The 19740-nt window shown below is 42.0% G+C and overlaps 1 protein-coding gene and 1 long non-coding RNA gene across 2 annotated transcripts in view; one reads left to right on the top strand and one right to left on the bottom strand.

The window, feature by feature from the left end:
- Positions 1-4921: 4921 nt before the first annotated feature.
- Positions 4922-6768, top strand: LOC134518038 (uncharacterized). Its single transcript, XR_010071837.1, has 3 exons — positions 4922-5029; positions 6001-6242; positions 6342-6768. It is a non-coding gene; the product is annotated as an uncharacterized LOC134518038 (long non-coding RNA).
- A 1530-nt stretch (positions 6769-8298) lies between these two features.
- Positions 8299-19740, bottom strand: part of LCOR (ligand dependent nuclear receptor corepressor) — a 62481-nt gene continuing 51039 nt past the window's right edge. The window contains exon 7 of the mRNA XM_063340256.1: positions 8299-17882. Within this exon, the coding sequence (XP_063196326.1) occupies positions 16913-17882 (970 nt within the window). The 3' untranslated portion in view covers positions 8299-16912. The remainder of the gene's footprint in view (positions 17883-19740) is intronic.

The raw sequence follows: 19740 nt of genomic DNA, 5'->3' as shown, positions 1-19740 counted from the left end.
TGCCTGTATTTCAATCCTCAGAAATATGCCTGGCACCTCACACTCCCCACACAGATGAATGAGTCCCTTCACACCTCTGTGGGTGCTACAGTAATTCTCTCTTGCTGCAATGAAAAAAAAAAAAATATAGAAAAGCAGCACAGAAAGAGCTGAGGCTCCACAGAACAGCTAGGAAGGAGAAAAAGCGTTTTTCTTCTCTAAATTATAAGCTGAACTTGTGCAAAGCACAGCCAAAATAACTATGGAAATATTGCTGTGGAGTTCTCAAGGCCCCTGAATTTACGCCGTCCTTGGTGACGCGCGTGGGGACGGATTGAGCTGGCATTTCAACTGAAAAGCAGGAAGAAACAAGTTATAGATGGGGTTTTGTTTGGTTGGGGTTTTTGTCCGCTGCATGTATCCGTCAAGGTATCCAGGTTGTACAATGAGCCAACTGGCTGGATAAACAACAGACATCCTTTACAGATTCAGACTTTTAACCCTTCAGAGTAGTGTCTTTCATTTGTTTGTTTATTTTTGAAGTAGTTAAACATTAAAAATCACCTTCTCCCCACCTGCAAAGCCAAGTGAAAATCAAACAAACCAAAGTTGGTTTTACATTAAAAAAGAAACAACAGCAACCTCAAATAAGTTTATCTTTTTTATATTCCTGTCATAGCTTCCGCCACTCCCACCTTCCCCAAGTAACTAACCCAACCGTATTCTGTAGTAGTTTATCATCGCCTGTGATACTTTTAATACAATATTTAATGACTAATTAAAAACCTTACCGCTGAGCTATTGCCTTAAAACCAAGGGAAATTTATCACGTTGGAAACATCATTCTACACACTAGCTTTCAAAGCCTTTCCACAATTGTCCTTGCTAATTTTTCTAATTACCAAGGACATCTGGGATCTTCCCTTTAAGGAAAAAAAAAATAAATTACCATGAGTGTTTCTCTCTGAGGCAGTACTCGGCATCTTCCCGGAGCTAGGTGCTCCAGAAGAATAGATAGCACCAGAAGACCAGAATAGATAGAAAAACAGCACCAGAAGACAGACAACAAAAGCGTGGAGGGCAAAAAAAAGAAAAAAAAAGAGCTCTAACAAGGATATTCACAGCTTTGCACATGTTTTAAAAAAAGCAGCACCCAGTTAAGGCAAGGGGGAACGAACTGCGGGGACCAGTCCTATGGCGTAGGGAGGGATGCCCTGAGTGTGGCTAGCAGTCCCGGGTCCGAGTCGGGAAGGCAACCTGGCTCGGGACCCGAGGTGAGGCGGGTCTGGGGCCGCTCTCCTGCTCCCCAGCCCAACGCTGCCCGTCCGTCCCGCAGTAAACCGGCGACAAAGCTGTCCCTGCCCAGCCCTCGGGAACACACAGCCCGGTCAGATGGAGCCACAGCAACCGCAGGGGTTCAACAACAGGTGAATCCCCCACCGAAGGTGCACTCACGGGCAGTAAATTAAGGTTTGCAAGGAGGATACGCTGCGATAAATCCCACCTTCCCCTCCCACCCTTCTGGAGGGTGGAAGAAAACCTATGGCCCCTCTGGAGACATCGCTGGCCCCAGCCCCAGCAGGCGCATCGCTACACGCTGCCACTCGCTACTACTTCTAGAAGTCTTCACGGATTTTATAGTCCGCAAATATCCAGGATGTTGGTTGTTTTGTTTTGTTTTGGTTTTTTTTACAACATGGACACGAAAAACCAAACGCAGCAACTATGCAGAGAGCTCGCTAGAGCTAAACACACTCAGCACAACCCGGTCGCCAAAGCTTGGGAGGGGCCGGTGGAAGACATTTGGAGAGCAAAGGGTATCTTGGGTGTAATTAACAGACGTTGGGGGACATGACCCCATTTCAAATAACCTGGAGACTCAGATAATTGGGCCTCAGATAATCAAGGCCACGCCGTTAATAGAAACAGCATCCCGGCTCCTAACGGCAGTGCTCCCCACGTGCCGATGCTACACCTTCCTCGCACGAAAACGCCTAGTGAAATATGAATTAGCGGTTTGATACGTGTCCGTATTCTCCGTCAAGCGCCGGGGCTGAGCAGCAAGCCCTGTCTCTGATGCAGCACTTTGGGAAATAGGTTAAGGCAGGGAAGTGGATTGCAGCCCCCGATGCCTGGGGACGAGGCTGCCTCGGTGCTGACGGGCTGGGGAAGCTCTATTTTGAAAGTGGGTTAATTTAACTGCCATTCAACTACCATTAAACGATGTAGGTTAATTTTGTAGTCAGATAACTATTAAGAAACCAAAACATACGGCAGGAAACGTCTCTGTGCATGCCAGTGGGGAGAGGTTTCCTCTGCGCTAATGCACACCCCTCCCCTTCAGCGCAAACCTCTCATCCTTCCATTTCTGCACATCCCTCACATCATCTCTTTTTTTTTTTTTTCTTTCTTCTTTTTTTAACCCTTGTCATTGCACACTATTGTCCTTCCTCCCCCACTTAAGAGAGTCTATTCTCCTCTCAAAAATTCACCTTGGTATCCCGGCCCGCAATTATTTTTCTCCTTTATTTACATCTCAATGCTAAAGGAAGACTAAAAAATAAACCTTGTCTGACCACGGCGAATGTCCACTGAAACAGGTCCCATCTCCCCCACGCATCCGATATTTGTCCAGCTACGCGGCAAACCGAGGCAGGGAACGACACCTTGCTTAGCACGTAACACGCCATCACCACTAATACAGCCAGTTTTCTTTTGGGGTCATTTACCCTATTTAAAGCTTCCTCGATTTTGGTAGGTCACCCTTTATAATTGGATGCTGCAGTTAAAATGTACTTTATCTCTGTGCAATTTTCCTTCCTGCAGCATAATGGTAGGTATTGTTTGTTTCTTTATACCGGGGACAAAACCCCACCAATTGCTGGTTCGCCATAAAGAGAAAAATAAAAGGGGGAAAAAAATAAATTATCAACAGCAGCTTATGCCTGCGAAGGAACAGATCCCTCGGAAAAAGCTGAAGTGACTCATCGCTCCTCAGCGAGGAAGGAGCGAGGACCAGAGCCAGGCAGATCCGCCCCGAGATGCCTTCACGGATTGCCTCCCTCTGACTTCTGCACCTCCCTGGTCCCACTGCTCCCACCAGCAGGAAAATGAGCAGGAAAATGAGTCCCGAACCTTCGCAGAGGAAACCAAAGCGATGATGACCCATTAGCACATGCTGCCCATCAAGCACTCGCGCATCTCCCCTACCGCAGACAGTTTTTATCGTATTAACAGTAAGTGCACTACGTAAACCCTGAAAGCTCAGAGAAATGAACTCACGCTTAACCACGCGGTGGAAACGAGACCACAGCGCTAACGGGATGCTGTCGTTTTTACACGACCAGAGAAGTCCAGGATGGGACCATCCCCAGAAATCACAGCAAAACCACCCCTGAAAAACCCTCCTCGCGTGTTCAGATGGCGAAGCCAAGAGCCCAAACCACGTACGCCGTGGGGATTTTTGACCCACAAGAGGCTGAGTGCCAGATTCCCTTGTCCTGCTGTGGCCTCACTATTCCTATTAATCTCACGAGGAAAGTCCTTTTTTTTTTTTTTCCGCTCAGGAGCTATTAAAACACAGACGAAACAGGCAAAACCCAAACCTCATCAATGTGTTCTTTGCCAGCAGAAAGGCACTACGTTTGTCACTTTGTGCTAGGTTACACAGATTTTAAGCTTTATTATTAATCATTATTCCTAATTTAATAATAAGACCATAAAAGGAGCCAAAAGGCATATTTCTTTTGAATGCAGAGTTATGTTATTTTTGCTTTTTATCAATTGCCTTTACTTTTGCTCTAACAAAAGTAAAGGCACATCGACGTAAGGACAGGTATAGGCAAGAAGGCTAGAATGAAAGAGCAGCCGCCGTTATCGTACACGCTTGTGTCTGTTAAGAGAAAAGCCAACATAGGTCATGAAACAGGAGCAAAAATCTCCTTTGTTTTTTAACTCATCAGCAGAAAAGCTCATGGAATTAGAGCTGTGCAAGCCTCCAGCGAGCAGTGACGTTGGGCAGCTGTCACCATGCTCCAACGAGAATTTTGATTTTAGCAAATGCACTTCAGGTACAGAGCAAGCGGGTTCAGCGTTCACATCTCAGGCTGTCTGACGGCTAGAAATCAGAAGAAAACTTGTATTTCTCTACAAACAGAGTACCTTTGTTATGAAAGCTTCTCACGCAAACCCAGAATCCTACAGTACCTTTTTTTTTAGTCTTTCAAAGTCAAATTTTCTTAAACCACCGCTAACCCCTCAAACACAGCTGCTTGCTTTAAAGACCTGACAGGAATCTGAGGAAGATACCACGGGTGACCACAGCACGTCTGAAACCAGGGGGGAAAAAATACACCACCACCTTCACCTAAAAGGGGACACGCGTCGGAAACTACTGGAGTCTCCAAGGAAGCACCTCAGGTTTAGCTGAGAGCACGGGTCCCTGCACACCTAGCAGTTGTGTGTAGGAAAACCACCTCCCACGCGCGGGGAAGCTTTTCGGCTTTCCCCAGTGTCGGTTTTCCCCCTGCAGAGCCAGAGGAACTCCCAACAATCAGTGTCAGAGCCTTCCTTCTAAAGCTCAGTGAGGAGAAAAGCAGAGTCAAAAGGCTCGGCTTTGAGAAAGGAAACCATAAAAGCCCCTTTCAAAGCTAGGAATGTCATTCCCAAACGAGTTAAGCAAGCCCTAGGCTTTATTAGCTGGGCAGGAGGGATCCGGGACACGTGATGATGGGATCTCGGTGCACGTCAGCAAAAACCCCCACCTTCGCAGGTGCAACAAAACAGCCTATTTAGCACCAGGATTCTTACAGACGGTTTGCTGATAACCCCGTCCAGACAAACCACTCCTCCCGTCAGCACGAGGCGGGCTGATCCGCACCCGGAGGCAGGAGTCCAGCCAAGGCGGGCACGCAAGTCGTGACCGAGCTAGCCCAGGTGACCGCAGGCAGGGAGATGAGGCAGGAGCCGCCGCAGGGGCCGGGAGACGCGTGTCGCTGGATCCAGGCTGAAGCCTCTGCCCTGTCCTCCACGGCGGGACCGTGGGCGCTCGGTAGGTCACAGCCCGAGGCTCTGGCGGGTCCCTCGGGGGGGTGCGGCTGTTGTTCCATACAGGCAACCTTTGTGTTTTTAGGCAGCAGCGCTTGTATGTCTATGCTCCGAAATGTACCTTAAGCACTCCTAATTTTAGCTGAGCTTTAAAACAGTTCCTGGAGATTTGAGCTGTAGCCATCTCATAGAAAAAAATGCCTTTTAGTCGAGCATGTACTCAGTAAACCTCCTGCAGAGCCGCACGACACCTGCAGAGGAGGCGGCGGCGGCGGCAAGAGAAGACTTTAGAAGTTTTCTTTCAAACACAACCTGTAAATTCTGACACTTTAAAAGTGACCTGTAAATACAAGATGCAATTGTCTTGTGTTCCCTCTTCACGAGAGCTTTAAAAGATTGTGTTGTCTGGGGTCTTTAGGGAGGCGGGCAAGAAGGAACTTAATTAATTCATAATTCACAAGTGTGAAGTCAGTCAGATTTCTTCCGAACTTTCCTACTTAACAACTGAGAACATGTCGGATTTTAAGTCGCAGAGGCTGCATCAAAGGAACTAGATCGGGGGAAACAGTGCTCCCACAAAAGGTGTTATTTGGGATCCTTCCAGCATTGTAACATCTATTAAAGCATCTTGAGAATAACCGTATTAAAAAGATCAACTTTTATTTTAATCTCTTTGCCATCTTCACGGTATCAAACTCCATATTCCTGGATTTGCCCCTAACACTTCAAGCTCTGTTTTTGAAATTGCTTTTGGTCTGTACCTCTGTTCCTGCGTACAGGACTCACATTCCTTAACAGGTCCAAGAACCTGCCACTCGCGTCGGGTTAAAACCACAGCTCAGCGAGTACCCAGGGCTGGGCATCTGCCAGAGCACGCGCAGCAGCTCGCAGATTAAGAAATTAGCGATTTGAAATTAGTATCTCGCTGAAGAGGGTTTTAAATCCTCCCCCTTCTCCCGGACCCACTTTTACCAGGCCTCTAGGAAATGGGAGAGCTCAGCAGGCTCCCTGGCGATCCGCCTGCCTCACCGAGGACACCAGAGCAAGCTCTGCCCGGCTGCTGTTTGACTCCGGGCGGCCACGACGCCAGGGCTCGGGTTTGGTCGCACGAGAAGATGAAATTGTGATGCTCGGGAATTTCCTGAATTAAATCAGCTGCGTCGACAACACTTCGGTTGATTTCCAACACAAGAGTGCTTCCCATCCTTCCCGCTGAGGTCAGGGGGTTGTCTAGTTTCAGGTAGGTCCTCATCAGCTAATATTAATCCCAACGCTTGCAGGCAGTGACCTGAAGCTTTCTGCTTTTCCCTCCGCAGGAGCACACATTTTCACCCAGGAGCCACCAGCAGAGCCTCTCATTTCACATCTGCCAGAGTCTCTGGATTGCAGAAAGTGACCCAGGTGTACCTGAAGGACCTGTTACTTGAGAAGGTGACCAGATACTCTCCTGCAGGTTCCGAAGAGGCAGCTGCCTCTTCCAGTAACAAACGGAGCAGCTCAAAACCCATCGTGAGTCGAAAGGAGCTGAGGCAAACGAGCTTTTTAAGCTGCCTAACAGAGCTAATTAGGTTTCTTTTCTACAACAGCAGCACGGATGCTTCCTTCTGGGCCTGGGTGCCACTCTTTGTCATGATACGCATTTGTATTCCAGAAAACAGCTTTAAAAGAAGAATTTGAGACTGTGTTCCTTTAAGTCTGAAAAGCTTCAGCTTAACCATCAGCAAGTCCTCCAGGAAAACCTGAAAAAAACTTGTTTTTTTTGATAATCACAGGACTAAAAAGTGTCGATTAAAAACGTTCTGGGAAAAGCTTGCAGAGTGTAATACATCCTAAAGAATGGCAGATGGGAATATAGTTCATCCCTTTCAAAGGCTATTTTCATAGATTTGACAGATGTATTCAGACATACAGAAAAAAATACGGTAAATGCTAGTTTACAGCACAAGACTTTCAAACTATTTACACATAAAGACTCCCTATTCCCGAGTAAGTGTAAGATGTAGTCTCTAGTCAAACCAAGTTTTTTTTATTTAAAAGAGATTTGCCCAGTAAAGCTAAACCGATGACAACACCCAGCTACCTTACCATTTTGCTTTTTGTTTTTAATGCCAGTATTAGTATACAAGGAATACGATAGTTAGCTTGCTATTTAACAGTTATTCAAGGATCTTAAAAAAAAAAAAAAAAAAAAAGGCACTGAAAAATCATGTTAGTAAACACAAACCCTAAATTACCTACTTTTCAATGGCACAAGCTGATAAAGGCAACTTCTCAGGAGAAAAGACAGCTGGGCTAGGCAGTGTGCAGCACTGTAAGTTTTCCTAAAGCTAGGAAATCCCTATGCTTCACTCTCAAAATCATCCCTGGACTGAACACAAAAGGTTAGCAGAAATGCCTAAACTCACGTGGGTTCCATTACACACCACTTACTGTAACCTACTTTTTAGCATTCAGCATTTCGGTATCAATAATGCATAAACATCAGAAGTAGTTCAACCCAAAGTACGGCCACGGGAAAGTAAACACGGGTCTCAAAGAAGGGCCGGCTGAGGCACGGCGTCACGGCTGGATTTGCCTCCTGCCCCTGTGCAGAAGGACAGTCCACGGAGCTTCCCGTAGGTTAAATGGGAGCTGGGGACCTGCCCCCGCAAGCAGCACCAGTGCCTGCTGGTGCAAGGCAGCAGCTAAGCAAGCCCAGTGCCGTCTCCTCTGGGAGACAGCCCGGCTGCTCGGAGAGGAACGTGCCCCAGTGCGCACCCCGGCCAGACCCAACCGCACAAGGCAGCGGCCGGCGTTCCCAGCTCAGCTTTTATTACCACCATTCGTACCCTGGCTCATTACTAAGTGCTCAGTGAACAAGCCTGCACCACTTCGGGTTTTTTTTTTTTTGTTCCTGAGAGACTGTTCGTTCTTCACCAGATAAATTATTTACCATGAAAGAAATTAAGGTGGCCAGCAGGGAAGAGCAAATTAGAGCAGGGGAGTTCATGAGACCGGGCTGCTACGAGATGGCGTTTCAGCTTTCACGTGCATTCCCGACCCAGCCGCTAAAGCCACTTTATCGCCAACCCTATTTAGGACAAGAAACAAACGAGGACGGAGACTCCAAAGCTCAATCCTTCGGCCAGAATTCGCTTTACCTTCTATTTTCACTTCCTCCCCTGCTTCTCTCCATTTGTGATATCTTGCATTTCATAACCTCAGGTGATTAGCACGGCCATTTAGAAAACACACTAAAAACAACAGAATTGGAACCCCTTAAAGTTTTTCACAACAAAATTTATTAGAAGAATAGTGGTTTTGAAAAGTCTAGCATCCAGTGAAAACTACCATACACAACGTTACAGCTGGGAATGTGTTTCCAAAATGACATGGTCAAATAATACAATGGAGCCATTAAATCTTACACATGCACAACAAGAGAATTAGCGCTTTGACATACAATGCAAAAAATAAATGGACCACATGAAATAAAAATTTAAAAGTACTTATCACATACATTAAGACACAGCTTATTTAGTCCAGTCAAAAAATCAGAACTGCATTAAAAAAATTAATGTAGTGCAATCAAACCAAAAACCTTAATTTGTGATCATAAGTGCTCTACTACATAAAACATTGATCATAGCAAGGAACAAAAAATTCAAATCACACAGTACAAAAAAAATCTGTAAATAAATATAAACTACAGTACAAGAGAAATATTAAATTATACAATTCCGTCAAACTGTAAACAGTATATTGAAATGAGGTCCATAAGAGTAAAGGGGGGGGTTCCTGTTTTTTTTTTTTTTTTTTCCCATGACACTTGAACTTCTAGAGGTCAGAGAGAAATGCCATTTTCCATACTCTTCAAAGACTATGGGTTACATAAATAGAAAGAGAAGACTTTTTAGATGTAAAGTGTCAAATAATAAAGCAGAGGTGTTGCTGACTCGCGACTGCCAACAGATCACTGCGAGAGCGGAACAGCGCTTTTTTTTTTTTTTTTTTTTTTACTTTAGAGTTTGGCCTCCTCGTGAGCGCAGCACGGAGGCCCGTCATTACAGATGTTAAGTGCCAACACATTCCAAATTAGCGCTCGGCATTAAGAGAGGAGACACCTGCTGAGGGGTCTGGTCCTACCAATTAGGCGGAAGCGATTCTGTCCGCCCTCACCGACTCGGACCTCTGCTGATTATCTGACAGGTTTACACGCTTGTCATACAAACACCAACTTTGGCAGAACAATTACTAATAAACTCAAAGCACTCCCGGCCCATTGGTTTCCATCACAGTGGCCAGTGCACAGAATTCTCTAAGGACATTGCATAACTAGAGTGTAGAGGTCAGACAGCCAAGGGCCCGTGCTTGAGGTTAGAAGTAGTTATGGTGAGAGAGAAGCAAGAGCCACGTTAAGAAGCTGCCTCCGCGGTTCGCAGAAGCAGTTGGGAATGTATTTCATTTTTAGCTGCGCTGGCTAGTAGTGGCATTTTAAAATATATAAGTTTAAGATAACATATATACTATATATGTATATAATATAATACATATTATATAATATACATAGGAATTTCTTACAATACATACCAGGAACCCCCACGCGATCTGCTCAGTAGTAATAACTGAATATACAGAATGCCACTATAAGTGTCTGAGGCACTGTGTGCTGGAGAGTAAATATGCAGCTTTAAAATCCGTTTGGCTGAGTTATACCTGGATACCTGAACTGAGTTTTAAGTTGACATTCATCGAGGATGTGCTATCAGCACGTCAAAAGAAAAGCAAAACAAAATACAAGTCACTGCTAGGTTTAAGAAGAGAGTACAAGTACCTGAATTGAGTGAGGATAGTGTGTAAACTGTCCCTGAGGGTTTTTAAACAGTGTGTGTACAAGTTGGATTCCTAAGAACATTAGTTTAAACTTACATTGCGGACTGATAAAATACCAATGTCTGACAATTTAACAAGTGGAGGTTAGAAAGAGTTATGAGCAAACACTCAAAACATATTTTATACATTTTAAAGCAGCAGTAAGCTGCTGTAAGCATACATCCCATCAGTACAAGCAACACGTGGGACTCAGATAAAGGTTTCTATTTGCAAAAAGCCCATCATATATCGATAAGTAAAGAATATTCACCTGCTAAATTAGAATGCACCTAGTTACAGACTAGCAATTCAAGATTATTTTTTTAATCAAATACTTTGCTATACTTTGCTATTACATACTAAAATTCCTTAAGCTCACTAATGCTGGTATTCTAATCTATTTTTTTTTAAATGTTCCCCCTTCATTTAAGAAATATACCATTCCACAACTTAAACATTAAGATCCATTTTCAGTCCTCAGATGTAAAAAGCATGTCAATGAGTTTATATTAAAAATTTACATGGTAAAAAGGCTTGAATTTCAGCCAGAGATTCTAAATACTACTCATTCCCTGAAGGCATAAGGGAGAAAGAATCCCTACCCATTTTTCTTGTGATATAGTTTTCAAACTGAACATTAAGCAATGGTCCAAAAATGATTTTTCAGTTTGGGAAACTTCCCTTTCCCTACCCATCATCCCAGATTCCGAATGTCAAGCCCTGAAATGGCCTATTGAAATGATTAGTTAAAAATATCAGGCATGTATATATACATCCCCTGCCTGAACTTCAGAATATTTTGCTGTACTAGTCTTTAAAAGACAGATTAGTATCCCAAGAGAACTTGTAATCTGACCTGAAAGCTGTTAATGATCCTAGATTGTACGTTTAAAATATCTCATAACCTGAAGACCAGATTTAATTAAGACTCTGGCATTGTAACAGAAAAAGTGCTGCAGTTATTTGTCCCTTTTCTGGTACTTTAGAATAGGTCAGACAAGTGCTTTTTATAGTGACAGTAAAGTTTACATGCTTTCACGCAGGCATAAAAAATATTATCTGCAAAAATATTTGAGAAATGTAGCACCAAGTAGTTGATAAACTGTTATTAGTAGCTGTAGTAGTGTCTTCACAATTTCCGAGTAGGAAAAAACATTAAGTTAGACTGTACTAGGTGATGACTATAGAAATTGTTTTCTGACATTAAACTTTTCCTGCTCCAGTCAGAATGAAGTTTGTGTCCTAATCCCTGCTCCGTCAGGTAGAGTTATCACCTTGAGTCCTTCTTAAATTATACTTACCAACTTGGTAAGGGATGTTTATTTTTAAGAAGGTGAATGAAATGCCCTGGACAGGCCAAAAAAAAAAATAATAATAATCCTTCCTCCTAGTACTTTGCCCAGGAAAATTGATTTTGCAACCAGGCTAAGAGATTTGAGTGAGGATTAAATAAAGCTCTCTTAATATGAAGGTTTTCATGACAATACCTGAATATAGGCCTAATTCAGTAGGACATGAAGTCCAAAACTGCTGCTTTAATACTGGTATAGAGACCTGGCCCCAGTCAAAGCAAGAGCAGGAGAGAGGGAGATGCTGGAATGCTGTAACTACTTACAGTTTTTTCTGGTACACGTGGAGTGCATCTACGGAGCATTTTGAGTCCGCAATATCTCTCTGCTTAGTGATCATCACAGTACATCATGTTTATGCACTGGCTAATTAGAAATGAATAACTGTAGTGGTTATTGTATTTGCTACATCCAACAGAACTGCATATAACTAGCAGCGCAGATTTTCAGGTTTCTGAAGGTTCTAATTACGGAGGGCTTTTTTATGTAATTTGAGATCAAGTGGAAACCTTTTTAATACCAAAACTAGTCTCAATATTTTTTTAGGTACAGCTTTTGAAAGCAGTATTAGTCAACAACATTTACTGATGCCAAGAAAAAGCAACATTGACCTAGACTGAAATTACCTTTAGTTTCTGAAACGTTTGTGGGGAAAACCTAGACGTTTCTGATCCTTATGATCAGAATGAGGGAAACAACCCTTCCCATTCTACCTCTAACACTTGGCAGAGAATTTAAGATATTTAAAATATTGTGACAAAGCTTTCAGTACAGGTTAATAAGTTTGCCTTCGTAAGAGTTTGGACTACAACATGCGTATGCATTCTTACACCAAAGAGTTAAAATTTTGTCTTCACTGAAGAGCAAGCTCTTTACATTAGAGATGTAGCCACACTGTTTTTGAGAAAAGAGGGAATGGCACAGTGTTCCCTTCACTCCCTGGACACTGTGTTCTTCTCCTAAGACTCAAGGACATCTTAAGAGCATTACTTCAAAGTAAACTGGAAAGAAACACATGATAATTCCAGTTTTGCCTGTATAACAATTGTTGCAGATGATACAAAAAGCAATTCAATCAGAACTAGAAAGTTGTTCTAATCTATACAAAGCTTACTCAACCCTAAAGCCCCTGAATCACTTTGCCAGTTCCTGTGAATTTCCAGGGAGAAGGCAATGTACTCTCAGGTTCTCATGAAAGAAATATTTAGACTCATATGTCGGCCTGCCACAAGACAAAGCACAGACTATTCCTTGTCTGCTCTCAACCGGTCTAAACACGTGTGCGGTTGCCTCCCATGCTTAGGAATATCCTTGAGCACTGGAAAGCTCTACAAAAAAGGTGGCATAGGAGTTGCTTGAGAACACAGAGGCTGAATGTGTTCCTTTACTGGAGGCACTATCCTACCTGTACACCTGCGTTTGTTAAAACTCATTTGTTTTCCAATTGCCATGAGTTCGACTTCAGGTCTAGCGATAGGGTGGGTAATGCAAGCGTCGAATTATGAGTTCTGCAACAAGAAGAAAGCAAAGGCATACCTGTACTGCATATGCAGTAACTTCTGCACAACAGGGAAAAAAATAAAAGAGAAGTAGAGGAATTCTAAAGGAAACTGTCTTGAGCCTTTAACAAAAAAGTCAGGGAATGACTGGAAAACAAAAATCTTTTGACAGAATTAAAAACGAGTCCAGATACGTGTTCCTACAACATCTGACTGGAAACGTTCAACTCTATAGCTGTACTCAAGCATTACGGCCACAATAATGCCTACAACACTGTGGAATGAGGATCCAGCTGGCTGAAAGTGAGGTAATAGTTTGTAATAGGTCAGAGTTCTAAAAAAGCACTTTTACATCTTACAAGTCCAAATAAATAAAAAAAAAAAAGGACACATTTCATACATGTTGGGCTTTCTCACCAGAACTGTACGATAATTAACTCCACACCAGGACCCCTACCACACTAAGCCTTACTCATCTTCAATTATATGCTGCAGCAAAGATTTACCAAGCGACACCTAAACTTCAGTACAATATGAAACTTGATTCTTAAAAGTTTATACACACAAAATATAAAATTACCTTTCTAGGATGGGGTAGGGGAGAGGGATTCTCCTTCATGATACTTGGACTGAAAAACTAGTTTTCAGAGACTGCCACAAATATTATTCACAGTTTCTTGCTGTCAGGCTTTTTCAGCTACATCAACGTAGTACACAACAATACTGTTAAGTCCAATAACTACATCAGATGGACATTCTCGGGAATAAGAGAAAACTAGTGACGAAAAATACCCGAAAGGCCTCCTCCTAACGACGTCTCGATTTTTACAGGGTTGCAGTTTGTCTATGTTACACGTTAATGCGATCTCAAAAGAGCAGCAGGAGAAAGATTTTAAACCTTCTCTCCTGTCCAAGTGATCCAAGTAACATAAGCATCCACTTACCAGAAATAACATGAGAAACGAGGCTTTTGTTACAAAGACAGCAGTGAACCACACCTTCCCACACCAAAATATGGTCAACCAGGGATTTTGGCCATGCAAACTGCTGGTCAGCAGAAAATTAAGCATGCTAATGGACAAACATTAATCCCAATCATATATTTAAAATGATCCCAAATACTACTAGTTAGCTACACTGAAAGCGCCTGTAAAAAATACGTAGTGAGAAATGAAACAAAACATTAGTGATCACTGCAGCACTTTGAGTGATACTAGTCTTACGTGATGAATCACCTCAGAGAAAATACATTAGATGGGACTTTGAAACAAAAAGTTAACATTAAAAGGTGCACCTGAATATTACAGACTAAATTTACAAAACCTACAATAAGGTAAAATATATATCTTTTGAATATTCAGCAGCTTTTTTTTAAATTTGTTTTTATTTTTTTGAGAGGCTCATGAAATTTTAAAAAGGGACCACTAACTAATCTCAACCATGCTTCACAAAACAATAATGGCTATTTTATATTGCAGTTACCAAAGTAATGCAATTAGTGCTTAAAAAATAATCTACACTTTTTTCTTTTTTTTCCTTTTTAAACAGAGACCTTTGGAGGAAATATGGTTGTTCAAAAGCTTCTTGAAAAGGAAAGATTACCTGAATATTAAGTTATCACAGATCAAGTGTTGTGTTTAAAAGCTTTGCAGAGATGAGTATTACAATCTTCAGGTCTCAGGACATTTAAAACTGAGAAAGTTACGCGTTTGGTTTGTTGTTGGTTTTCTTTTTTAAAAATCCACTTTCTAACCAAAGCAAATAAAGAGTACTCAACTTCTCACTATCTATTTACAATTCTTAGCCTACAGTCTGAAATGACAAGACAAATTCTCTTTTAAAACTGCAGCATTAAAGGGTAGGCACACCATTCTTCTGCTGCACGATTGTCACCCACTTAAACATACACATACAAAATATTTAGGTTAGTAAAATGAGCACTCCACATACACTACAGTGACAAGTTTTATAAAACTCAACTCATGTTGCTTAAATAAAGACAACTGCAAAAGGTTAAACCTCTCTGAACAGTAAAACTGTGTTACTTTTTTTTTTTTAACTTGCAGCAAACTTTCTACCATAACCTCCAACAGCAGATGAAATCACACGTTTAACTGCGCCTTTATTGCAATCACCAGCTAAACTGGAACGTATTGCAGAGTTTGTATACTGCTACTGAGCTTAAACTGCTTCAAATGCCAAGATGACAACTAGAGAGCTACGAGGAACCAGGATTTTGAGTACTAAAATATATTAAGTAAACAAAAACAAAGTATACTCGGGGCCAAATGCCCAGTCCGTTTCAAGAATGAGCAGTGCATATTTAAAACGACAGCAATGGTGTGCCTAACCTTTGAAAATACGAAGTTGCTGGGGAGGGGGAGAGGCTAACAGGATCAACTGTTCCAGAAGTCATTCAGCATCCCTGGGGCTATCTACGGCCACCCTCCCATAAACTTTGAGAAACCACTTTCAATCACTGACATCACTTAATGCTCTCACACAAAAACTCCAACGCTTCTTTTGGTTGTGCAAATGAGGAAAAAAAAATGGTAATTCCATCTACCTTTTGCACAGATTAAGACCAAATTGCTTCTACCTGAAGAACCAGCAATTCTGATTTGGTCACATTGTGGTAAATCCAGTAAGCTCCACCTAGTTACTGACCACTCCCGCAGAAAGTATCAAAGATAAAAGTTCCGTACAAAACTTATCCTGGATCTCCATATAATGATAACGATATCATCATATTGAAAAAAAATTGGATTTGTGGTTTACGGAGTGCTTTTACGGTGTTTAAATGCTTATTCTAGCATGTGCTAAACCACTATCAAAATAGATTAAATAAAAACAACAACAGAAAAGCAGGACTTAGATTAATTCCTGCTACTGGCAACTGTAATATTTAAAAAGGAAACACCCATTCATTGAGTGTTCGACCCTGACAGTATTACAGATAGATATGATGCAGAGCCCGAATTAGATCAGGCTACCAGTGTTTTACTTCTTCCCTGAACATTAACAAGCTCCTTCACTAATGTGGATATTTGGGCAGACTACTGAGGTTGTAACGTTTGAGATCACTGTTTTGTGGGCTTTTTTTTCTTTCTTTTTTTTTTTTCTTTTTTGCAATATCACAGTAGTTTGTTACACAAATCCCCCTTCCCCAGATTAGAGTCATTTAAACTAGTTGTTGGAACCACATAGTTTAGTAAACTCAGAATCAAGTCTGTAAAAAGCATAAAGGTCACAAAGAACCATAGTTCTGTTAGAATGAGGCATACCCTAATACATCATTTAGTGTACCCTGACTGCTCCTGACTGTGAGAAGCTTGTCTTCCGTGAGATAAGGCTACATCCTCAAGCAGGTGAGTCTAAATATCACCCTTCAAAAATATCAAACAAAATTACAGCGAAGGTAGTGTTACAAATAATTAACTGACATATTCTGAAGGTAGTGTATGTAAGTTTTCCCTCCCCTCCCCTCCCCTCCGGGTGAGCACTAAGCAGACAGTGAATGGTAAGTATGTTTAATTTAGAAAGAAAATAGTGGAGAGCCTAATTAGACCCAATTGATTATCCATCTATTGAACAAATCTCTGAGTTCAAGAGAGATACCATTCCTAAGCAACTTGATTTAGCCTAGATCTTTCAATCAACTGGATCAAAGAAAAGGAGGGGAAAAAAGATTTCTGAAACGTTTTGAAGAATGACAGTCTGATTCTCATTCAAAAAAAGCCTGGTTTTAGGAGAGTATCAGTTTAACAAAGTGGACTTATATCTATAAAGGCAGACATGAAAAATCCAACACCAGAAGTTCAAGCAGGCCCTACAGGCAAGATGTCCACTTCCACAGATCTGCATTCTTTGTGAGGTAACTCAACTCTCTATTACAGAGAAACATGCAAAAGGCAAAAGAAAAACGAAAAGAAAAAAAAAAAAAAGAAAAGAAAAAGAAAAAAGGGGGTAGTGGGCAGGTGAAGGAGGGAAACTGCGCCATACCAGGCTAGAAAAATTTACAAATGTGACATTCAGAGCACACCTTTCACCTGTGTCCACACAAGTCTGTGCTAAACTGCAAAGGAAAGAGCATTGCAGTAAATAGGAGAATCAGGTGCGCTCGGTGGTGGTTGAACTATGCAGTAGTGCTCACCCAGTTTGCAAAGTAATTGGCACTCTACGACATCCCTATTCATCTTTCAATTCATTCGCACTTTGTGCTGCTTCTCCCTGGGGATCTAATTCAATCTTTACTGAAACATCCTGCCCCTCCGACCTCATTAATTTCATTTTTTTCTTTGGAGGGTTTTTCAAAGTGCCCAGCCTCTCTTTAACTTTGTACTCCAGTGTACTGTGGGGGATCCCATAAATACTCTGAGCTTTGGAAACACTCATTTTCCCGCTCATAACCACAGAGATTGCTTCCTCCAGTATCTCGCTGTTGTACTGTCTGTATCTCCCTCTTTTCTTCCTAGGTTGCTTGGAGCCAGGATCTCCCTCTTGATCTGAGGTGGGATATGGCTGTCCAGAGGTAGACTGCTCAGCATCTGAGCCCCAGGAATCTGGTCCAGCATCCAGCAAACTTCTCCTGTTTTGTTTTGGAAGGATAGCCCTTAACTTTTTGCTAAGCGCGCTCTCCGTTTGTGAACCCATTACCAAAGAGCTATAGCTGTACTGGTCACCAGTGCGGGACTCCCATGAAAGGTCCATGCCTCGAACTTGTGGTATCTTTAAATCCACAGGAGACGAATGGCTCACGTCCTTTTTCCCATCCTGTTTAGTTTGAAGTGCCATTTTGTGAAAGGCAGAGTTTTCTGTAAGAAAAGGAAGGTCACTGATGTTGCTGAGTGCACCATTTCCCCTGAATTTCATGCGGCTGAAATTGAATTCGTAGTGTGGTTTTGCCCAAGAAGCCTCCCTGGATAATATTAAGTGCTGTCCATGATTCTGTAGTCCAGATGGCCCATGGCTGGCAGCTGTAGAAAACTGGTTTCTGCTCAGCAGTTCTTCACTAATCTGGAGTGATCGAGCCAGCGGTACTTTAAGAGATGTGGAGTGGCCATAACCTTCCCTGGTTCCATCCTGCAAGCTTCTTGGAGGTACCCCATCACCACTCTGTAGTCCCTCCGGATGGTGCTGGCTGGGTCTCCCAGGTCGCCTAATTGGATGGAAGGAAACTGATGTGAGCAGGACTTGCACAGGTAGGGAGGGATGGGTGAGGGGGCCACTCCTTTATTAGAAGGCCTTGCTTGGGTAACATCACTTTTTGTGTTATTTATTTTTCTCTAAATTTGTTTTTTTTTTTTTTATTTATTTATTTTATTTTAATTTTTTTTTTTTTTAAGTCTCAGCATCAGTCAGTTTTAAAACTTGTTCACAAAAAAAGAGAAGCTTTTTGGGCAAAGAAAAATGAAACCTGTTGGCTGGTCTCTGGTTGGGTTCACAAATTCTCGGAGTAGAAAAGACTTCGCGCAAGCGTCTGAAAATAGCACCTTAATTACAAAAGTAGTAATCAATCGCCATAGATCTACACACAACTGTGTTACTGGTGTGACGTTACCACTAAACAAGTACAGTAATAAAAGAGTAAGCCAAAGTGCAACATATTCAACATGCAAATATGACTGCCACCTGCAGTATCTACATAGGTGGAAACCTTGGATGATGTTCGCTTACATCAGAGTGAAGAATTGCTGCTCAGGATGAAAAAAAAAAAAAAAAAAATGCTTAGCAGGCCTCAAAGGTATTTGCTTGACTTTCATTAAACACCAAATAGGAAAGCACTGCATTACACTAGACTTACCAAATCGCGCTCTCAACAACTAATTGCATGTATACATGTCCCTGATTCTCATTCAATACACAGCATGGCTAGGAAAAAGAGATCTAAGTTCCAACTGTCATCCAGATGAACAGTTAATAGCAGAAAAAGCGGTATGCATTTTTACCATTTTCCTTTTGTCACAAGTATTCTTTCTATGACAGAAAGTACTACTACTGCAGATAAACACATGTATTTTAATATTTTCCTTGCTTAGCCCCCTGTAGTTACTAAGTCACACTAGTTTCAAAATCCACCCCCAAACTTTTCCACTTTCAACATACAGATTAATGAAGAGACTAGTAAGCAATTCTATTTTAATGCTCTGGGACACTATACTGGTGTGAACCCCTCCAGCTAAGTCAGCGTTATTTAAGGATAGGATACGTACTGCTGAAAAGCTACATGATTCTTTTTAGCATCACATTGGGATTAAAAAAAAACCCTAAATTTTTTGAGAAAAGACAACCACTGAAAGGACCTGGCACGTAACATACAGTGCTCGATACGTATGCTGCTAGCTTCTCTCCAGGATGCAATAGGTCAGAGTTGAAGCGGGTAACAAGAGTCAACAAGGTTTCAGAACAAAATCCAGAGAAATGAATGGAAGTTTGCTATTCCAGAGAACTCTCTCGAGCAATGTGCGTTCTCTGCCCCTTCTACAGCATGTATCAGCATCAGAATGCGCACCAGTGATTCTGCGCCTAAATGATGGTCATATTGGCAGCTAACTAGGACACGGGGTCACATCTGATTTCATTGATGCTAAACAGACTGCAGTCACCCTCACATACCACACACCTGTGCAAGTAACCACAGGTGCCAGTATGCCACATCCTCTCTTGACCATCAAGACAGTGCCAGATGCTGGCCCTGTCATCCCTGTGTGTTGGACTTTGGCCCTCACTTGATACATAAACAAGGGAACAAACAATACACAGCCCTGGTGGCTTCGGCTGCCTTCCTAGGAAAATAAAGATGGAAATAACCTGTCCAGAATTGAAAGAGAAGAGCTGGTGGGGAGGTTTATGCTAAAGAATTGTGAAAAAGTGTTTAGACTAACTTTTAAACAAGAATAGAAATACTAAATGGAGAAAGTAATCTTGAAGGGAGAAATCTGAGAGAGTAATATTTTTCCAAAGAGAAATGCAAAAGTTAAAACAGTTCTTAGCAGTACGTGGGATTGGTGGTGGTG

This window comes from Chroicocephalus ridibundus, chromosome 6 (assembly GCF_963924245.1).
Source record: "Chroicocephalus ridibundus chromosome 6, bChrRid1.1, whole genome shotgun sequence".
Classification (NCBI taxonomy): Eukaryota; Metazoa; Chordata; class Aves; order Charadriiformes; family Laridae; genus Chroicocephalus; species Chroicocephalus ridibundus.
Note: the sequence above shows the minus strand (reverse complement) of the source record. Positions and strands in the feature narration are given on the sequence as shown.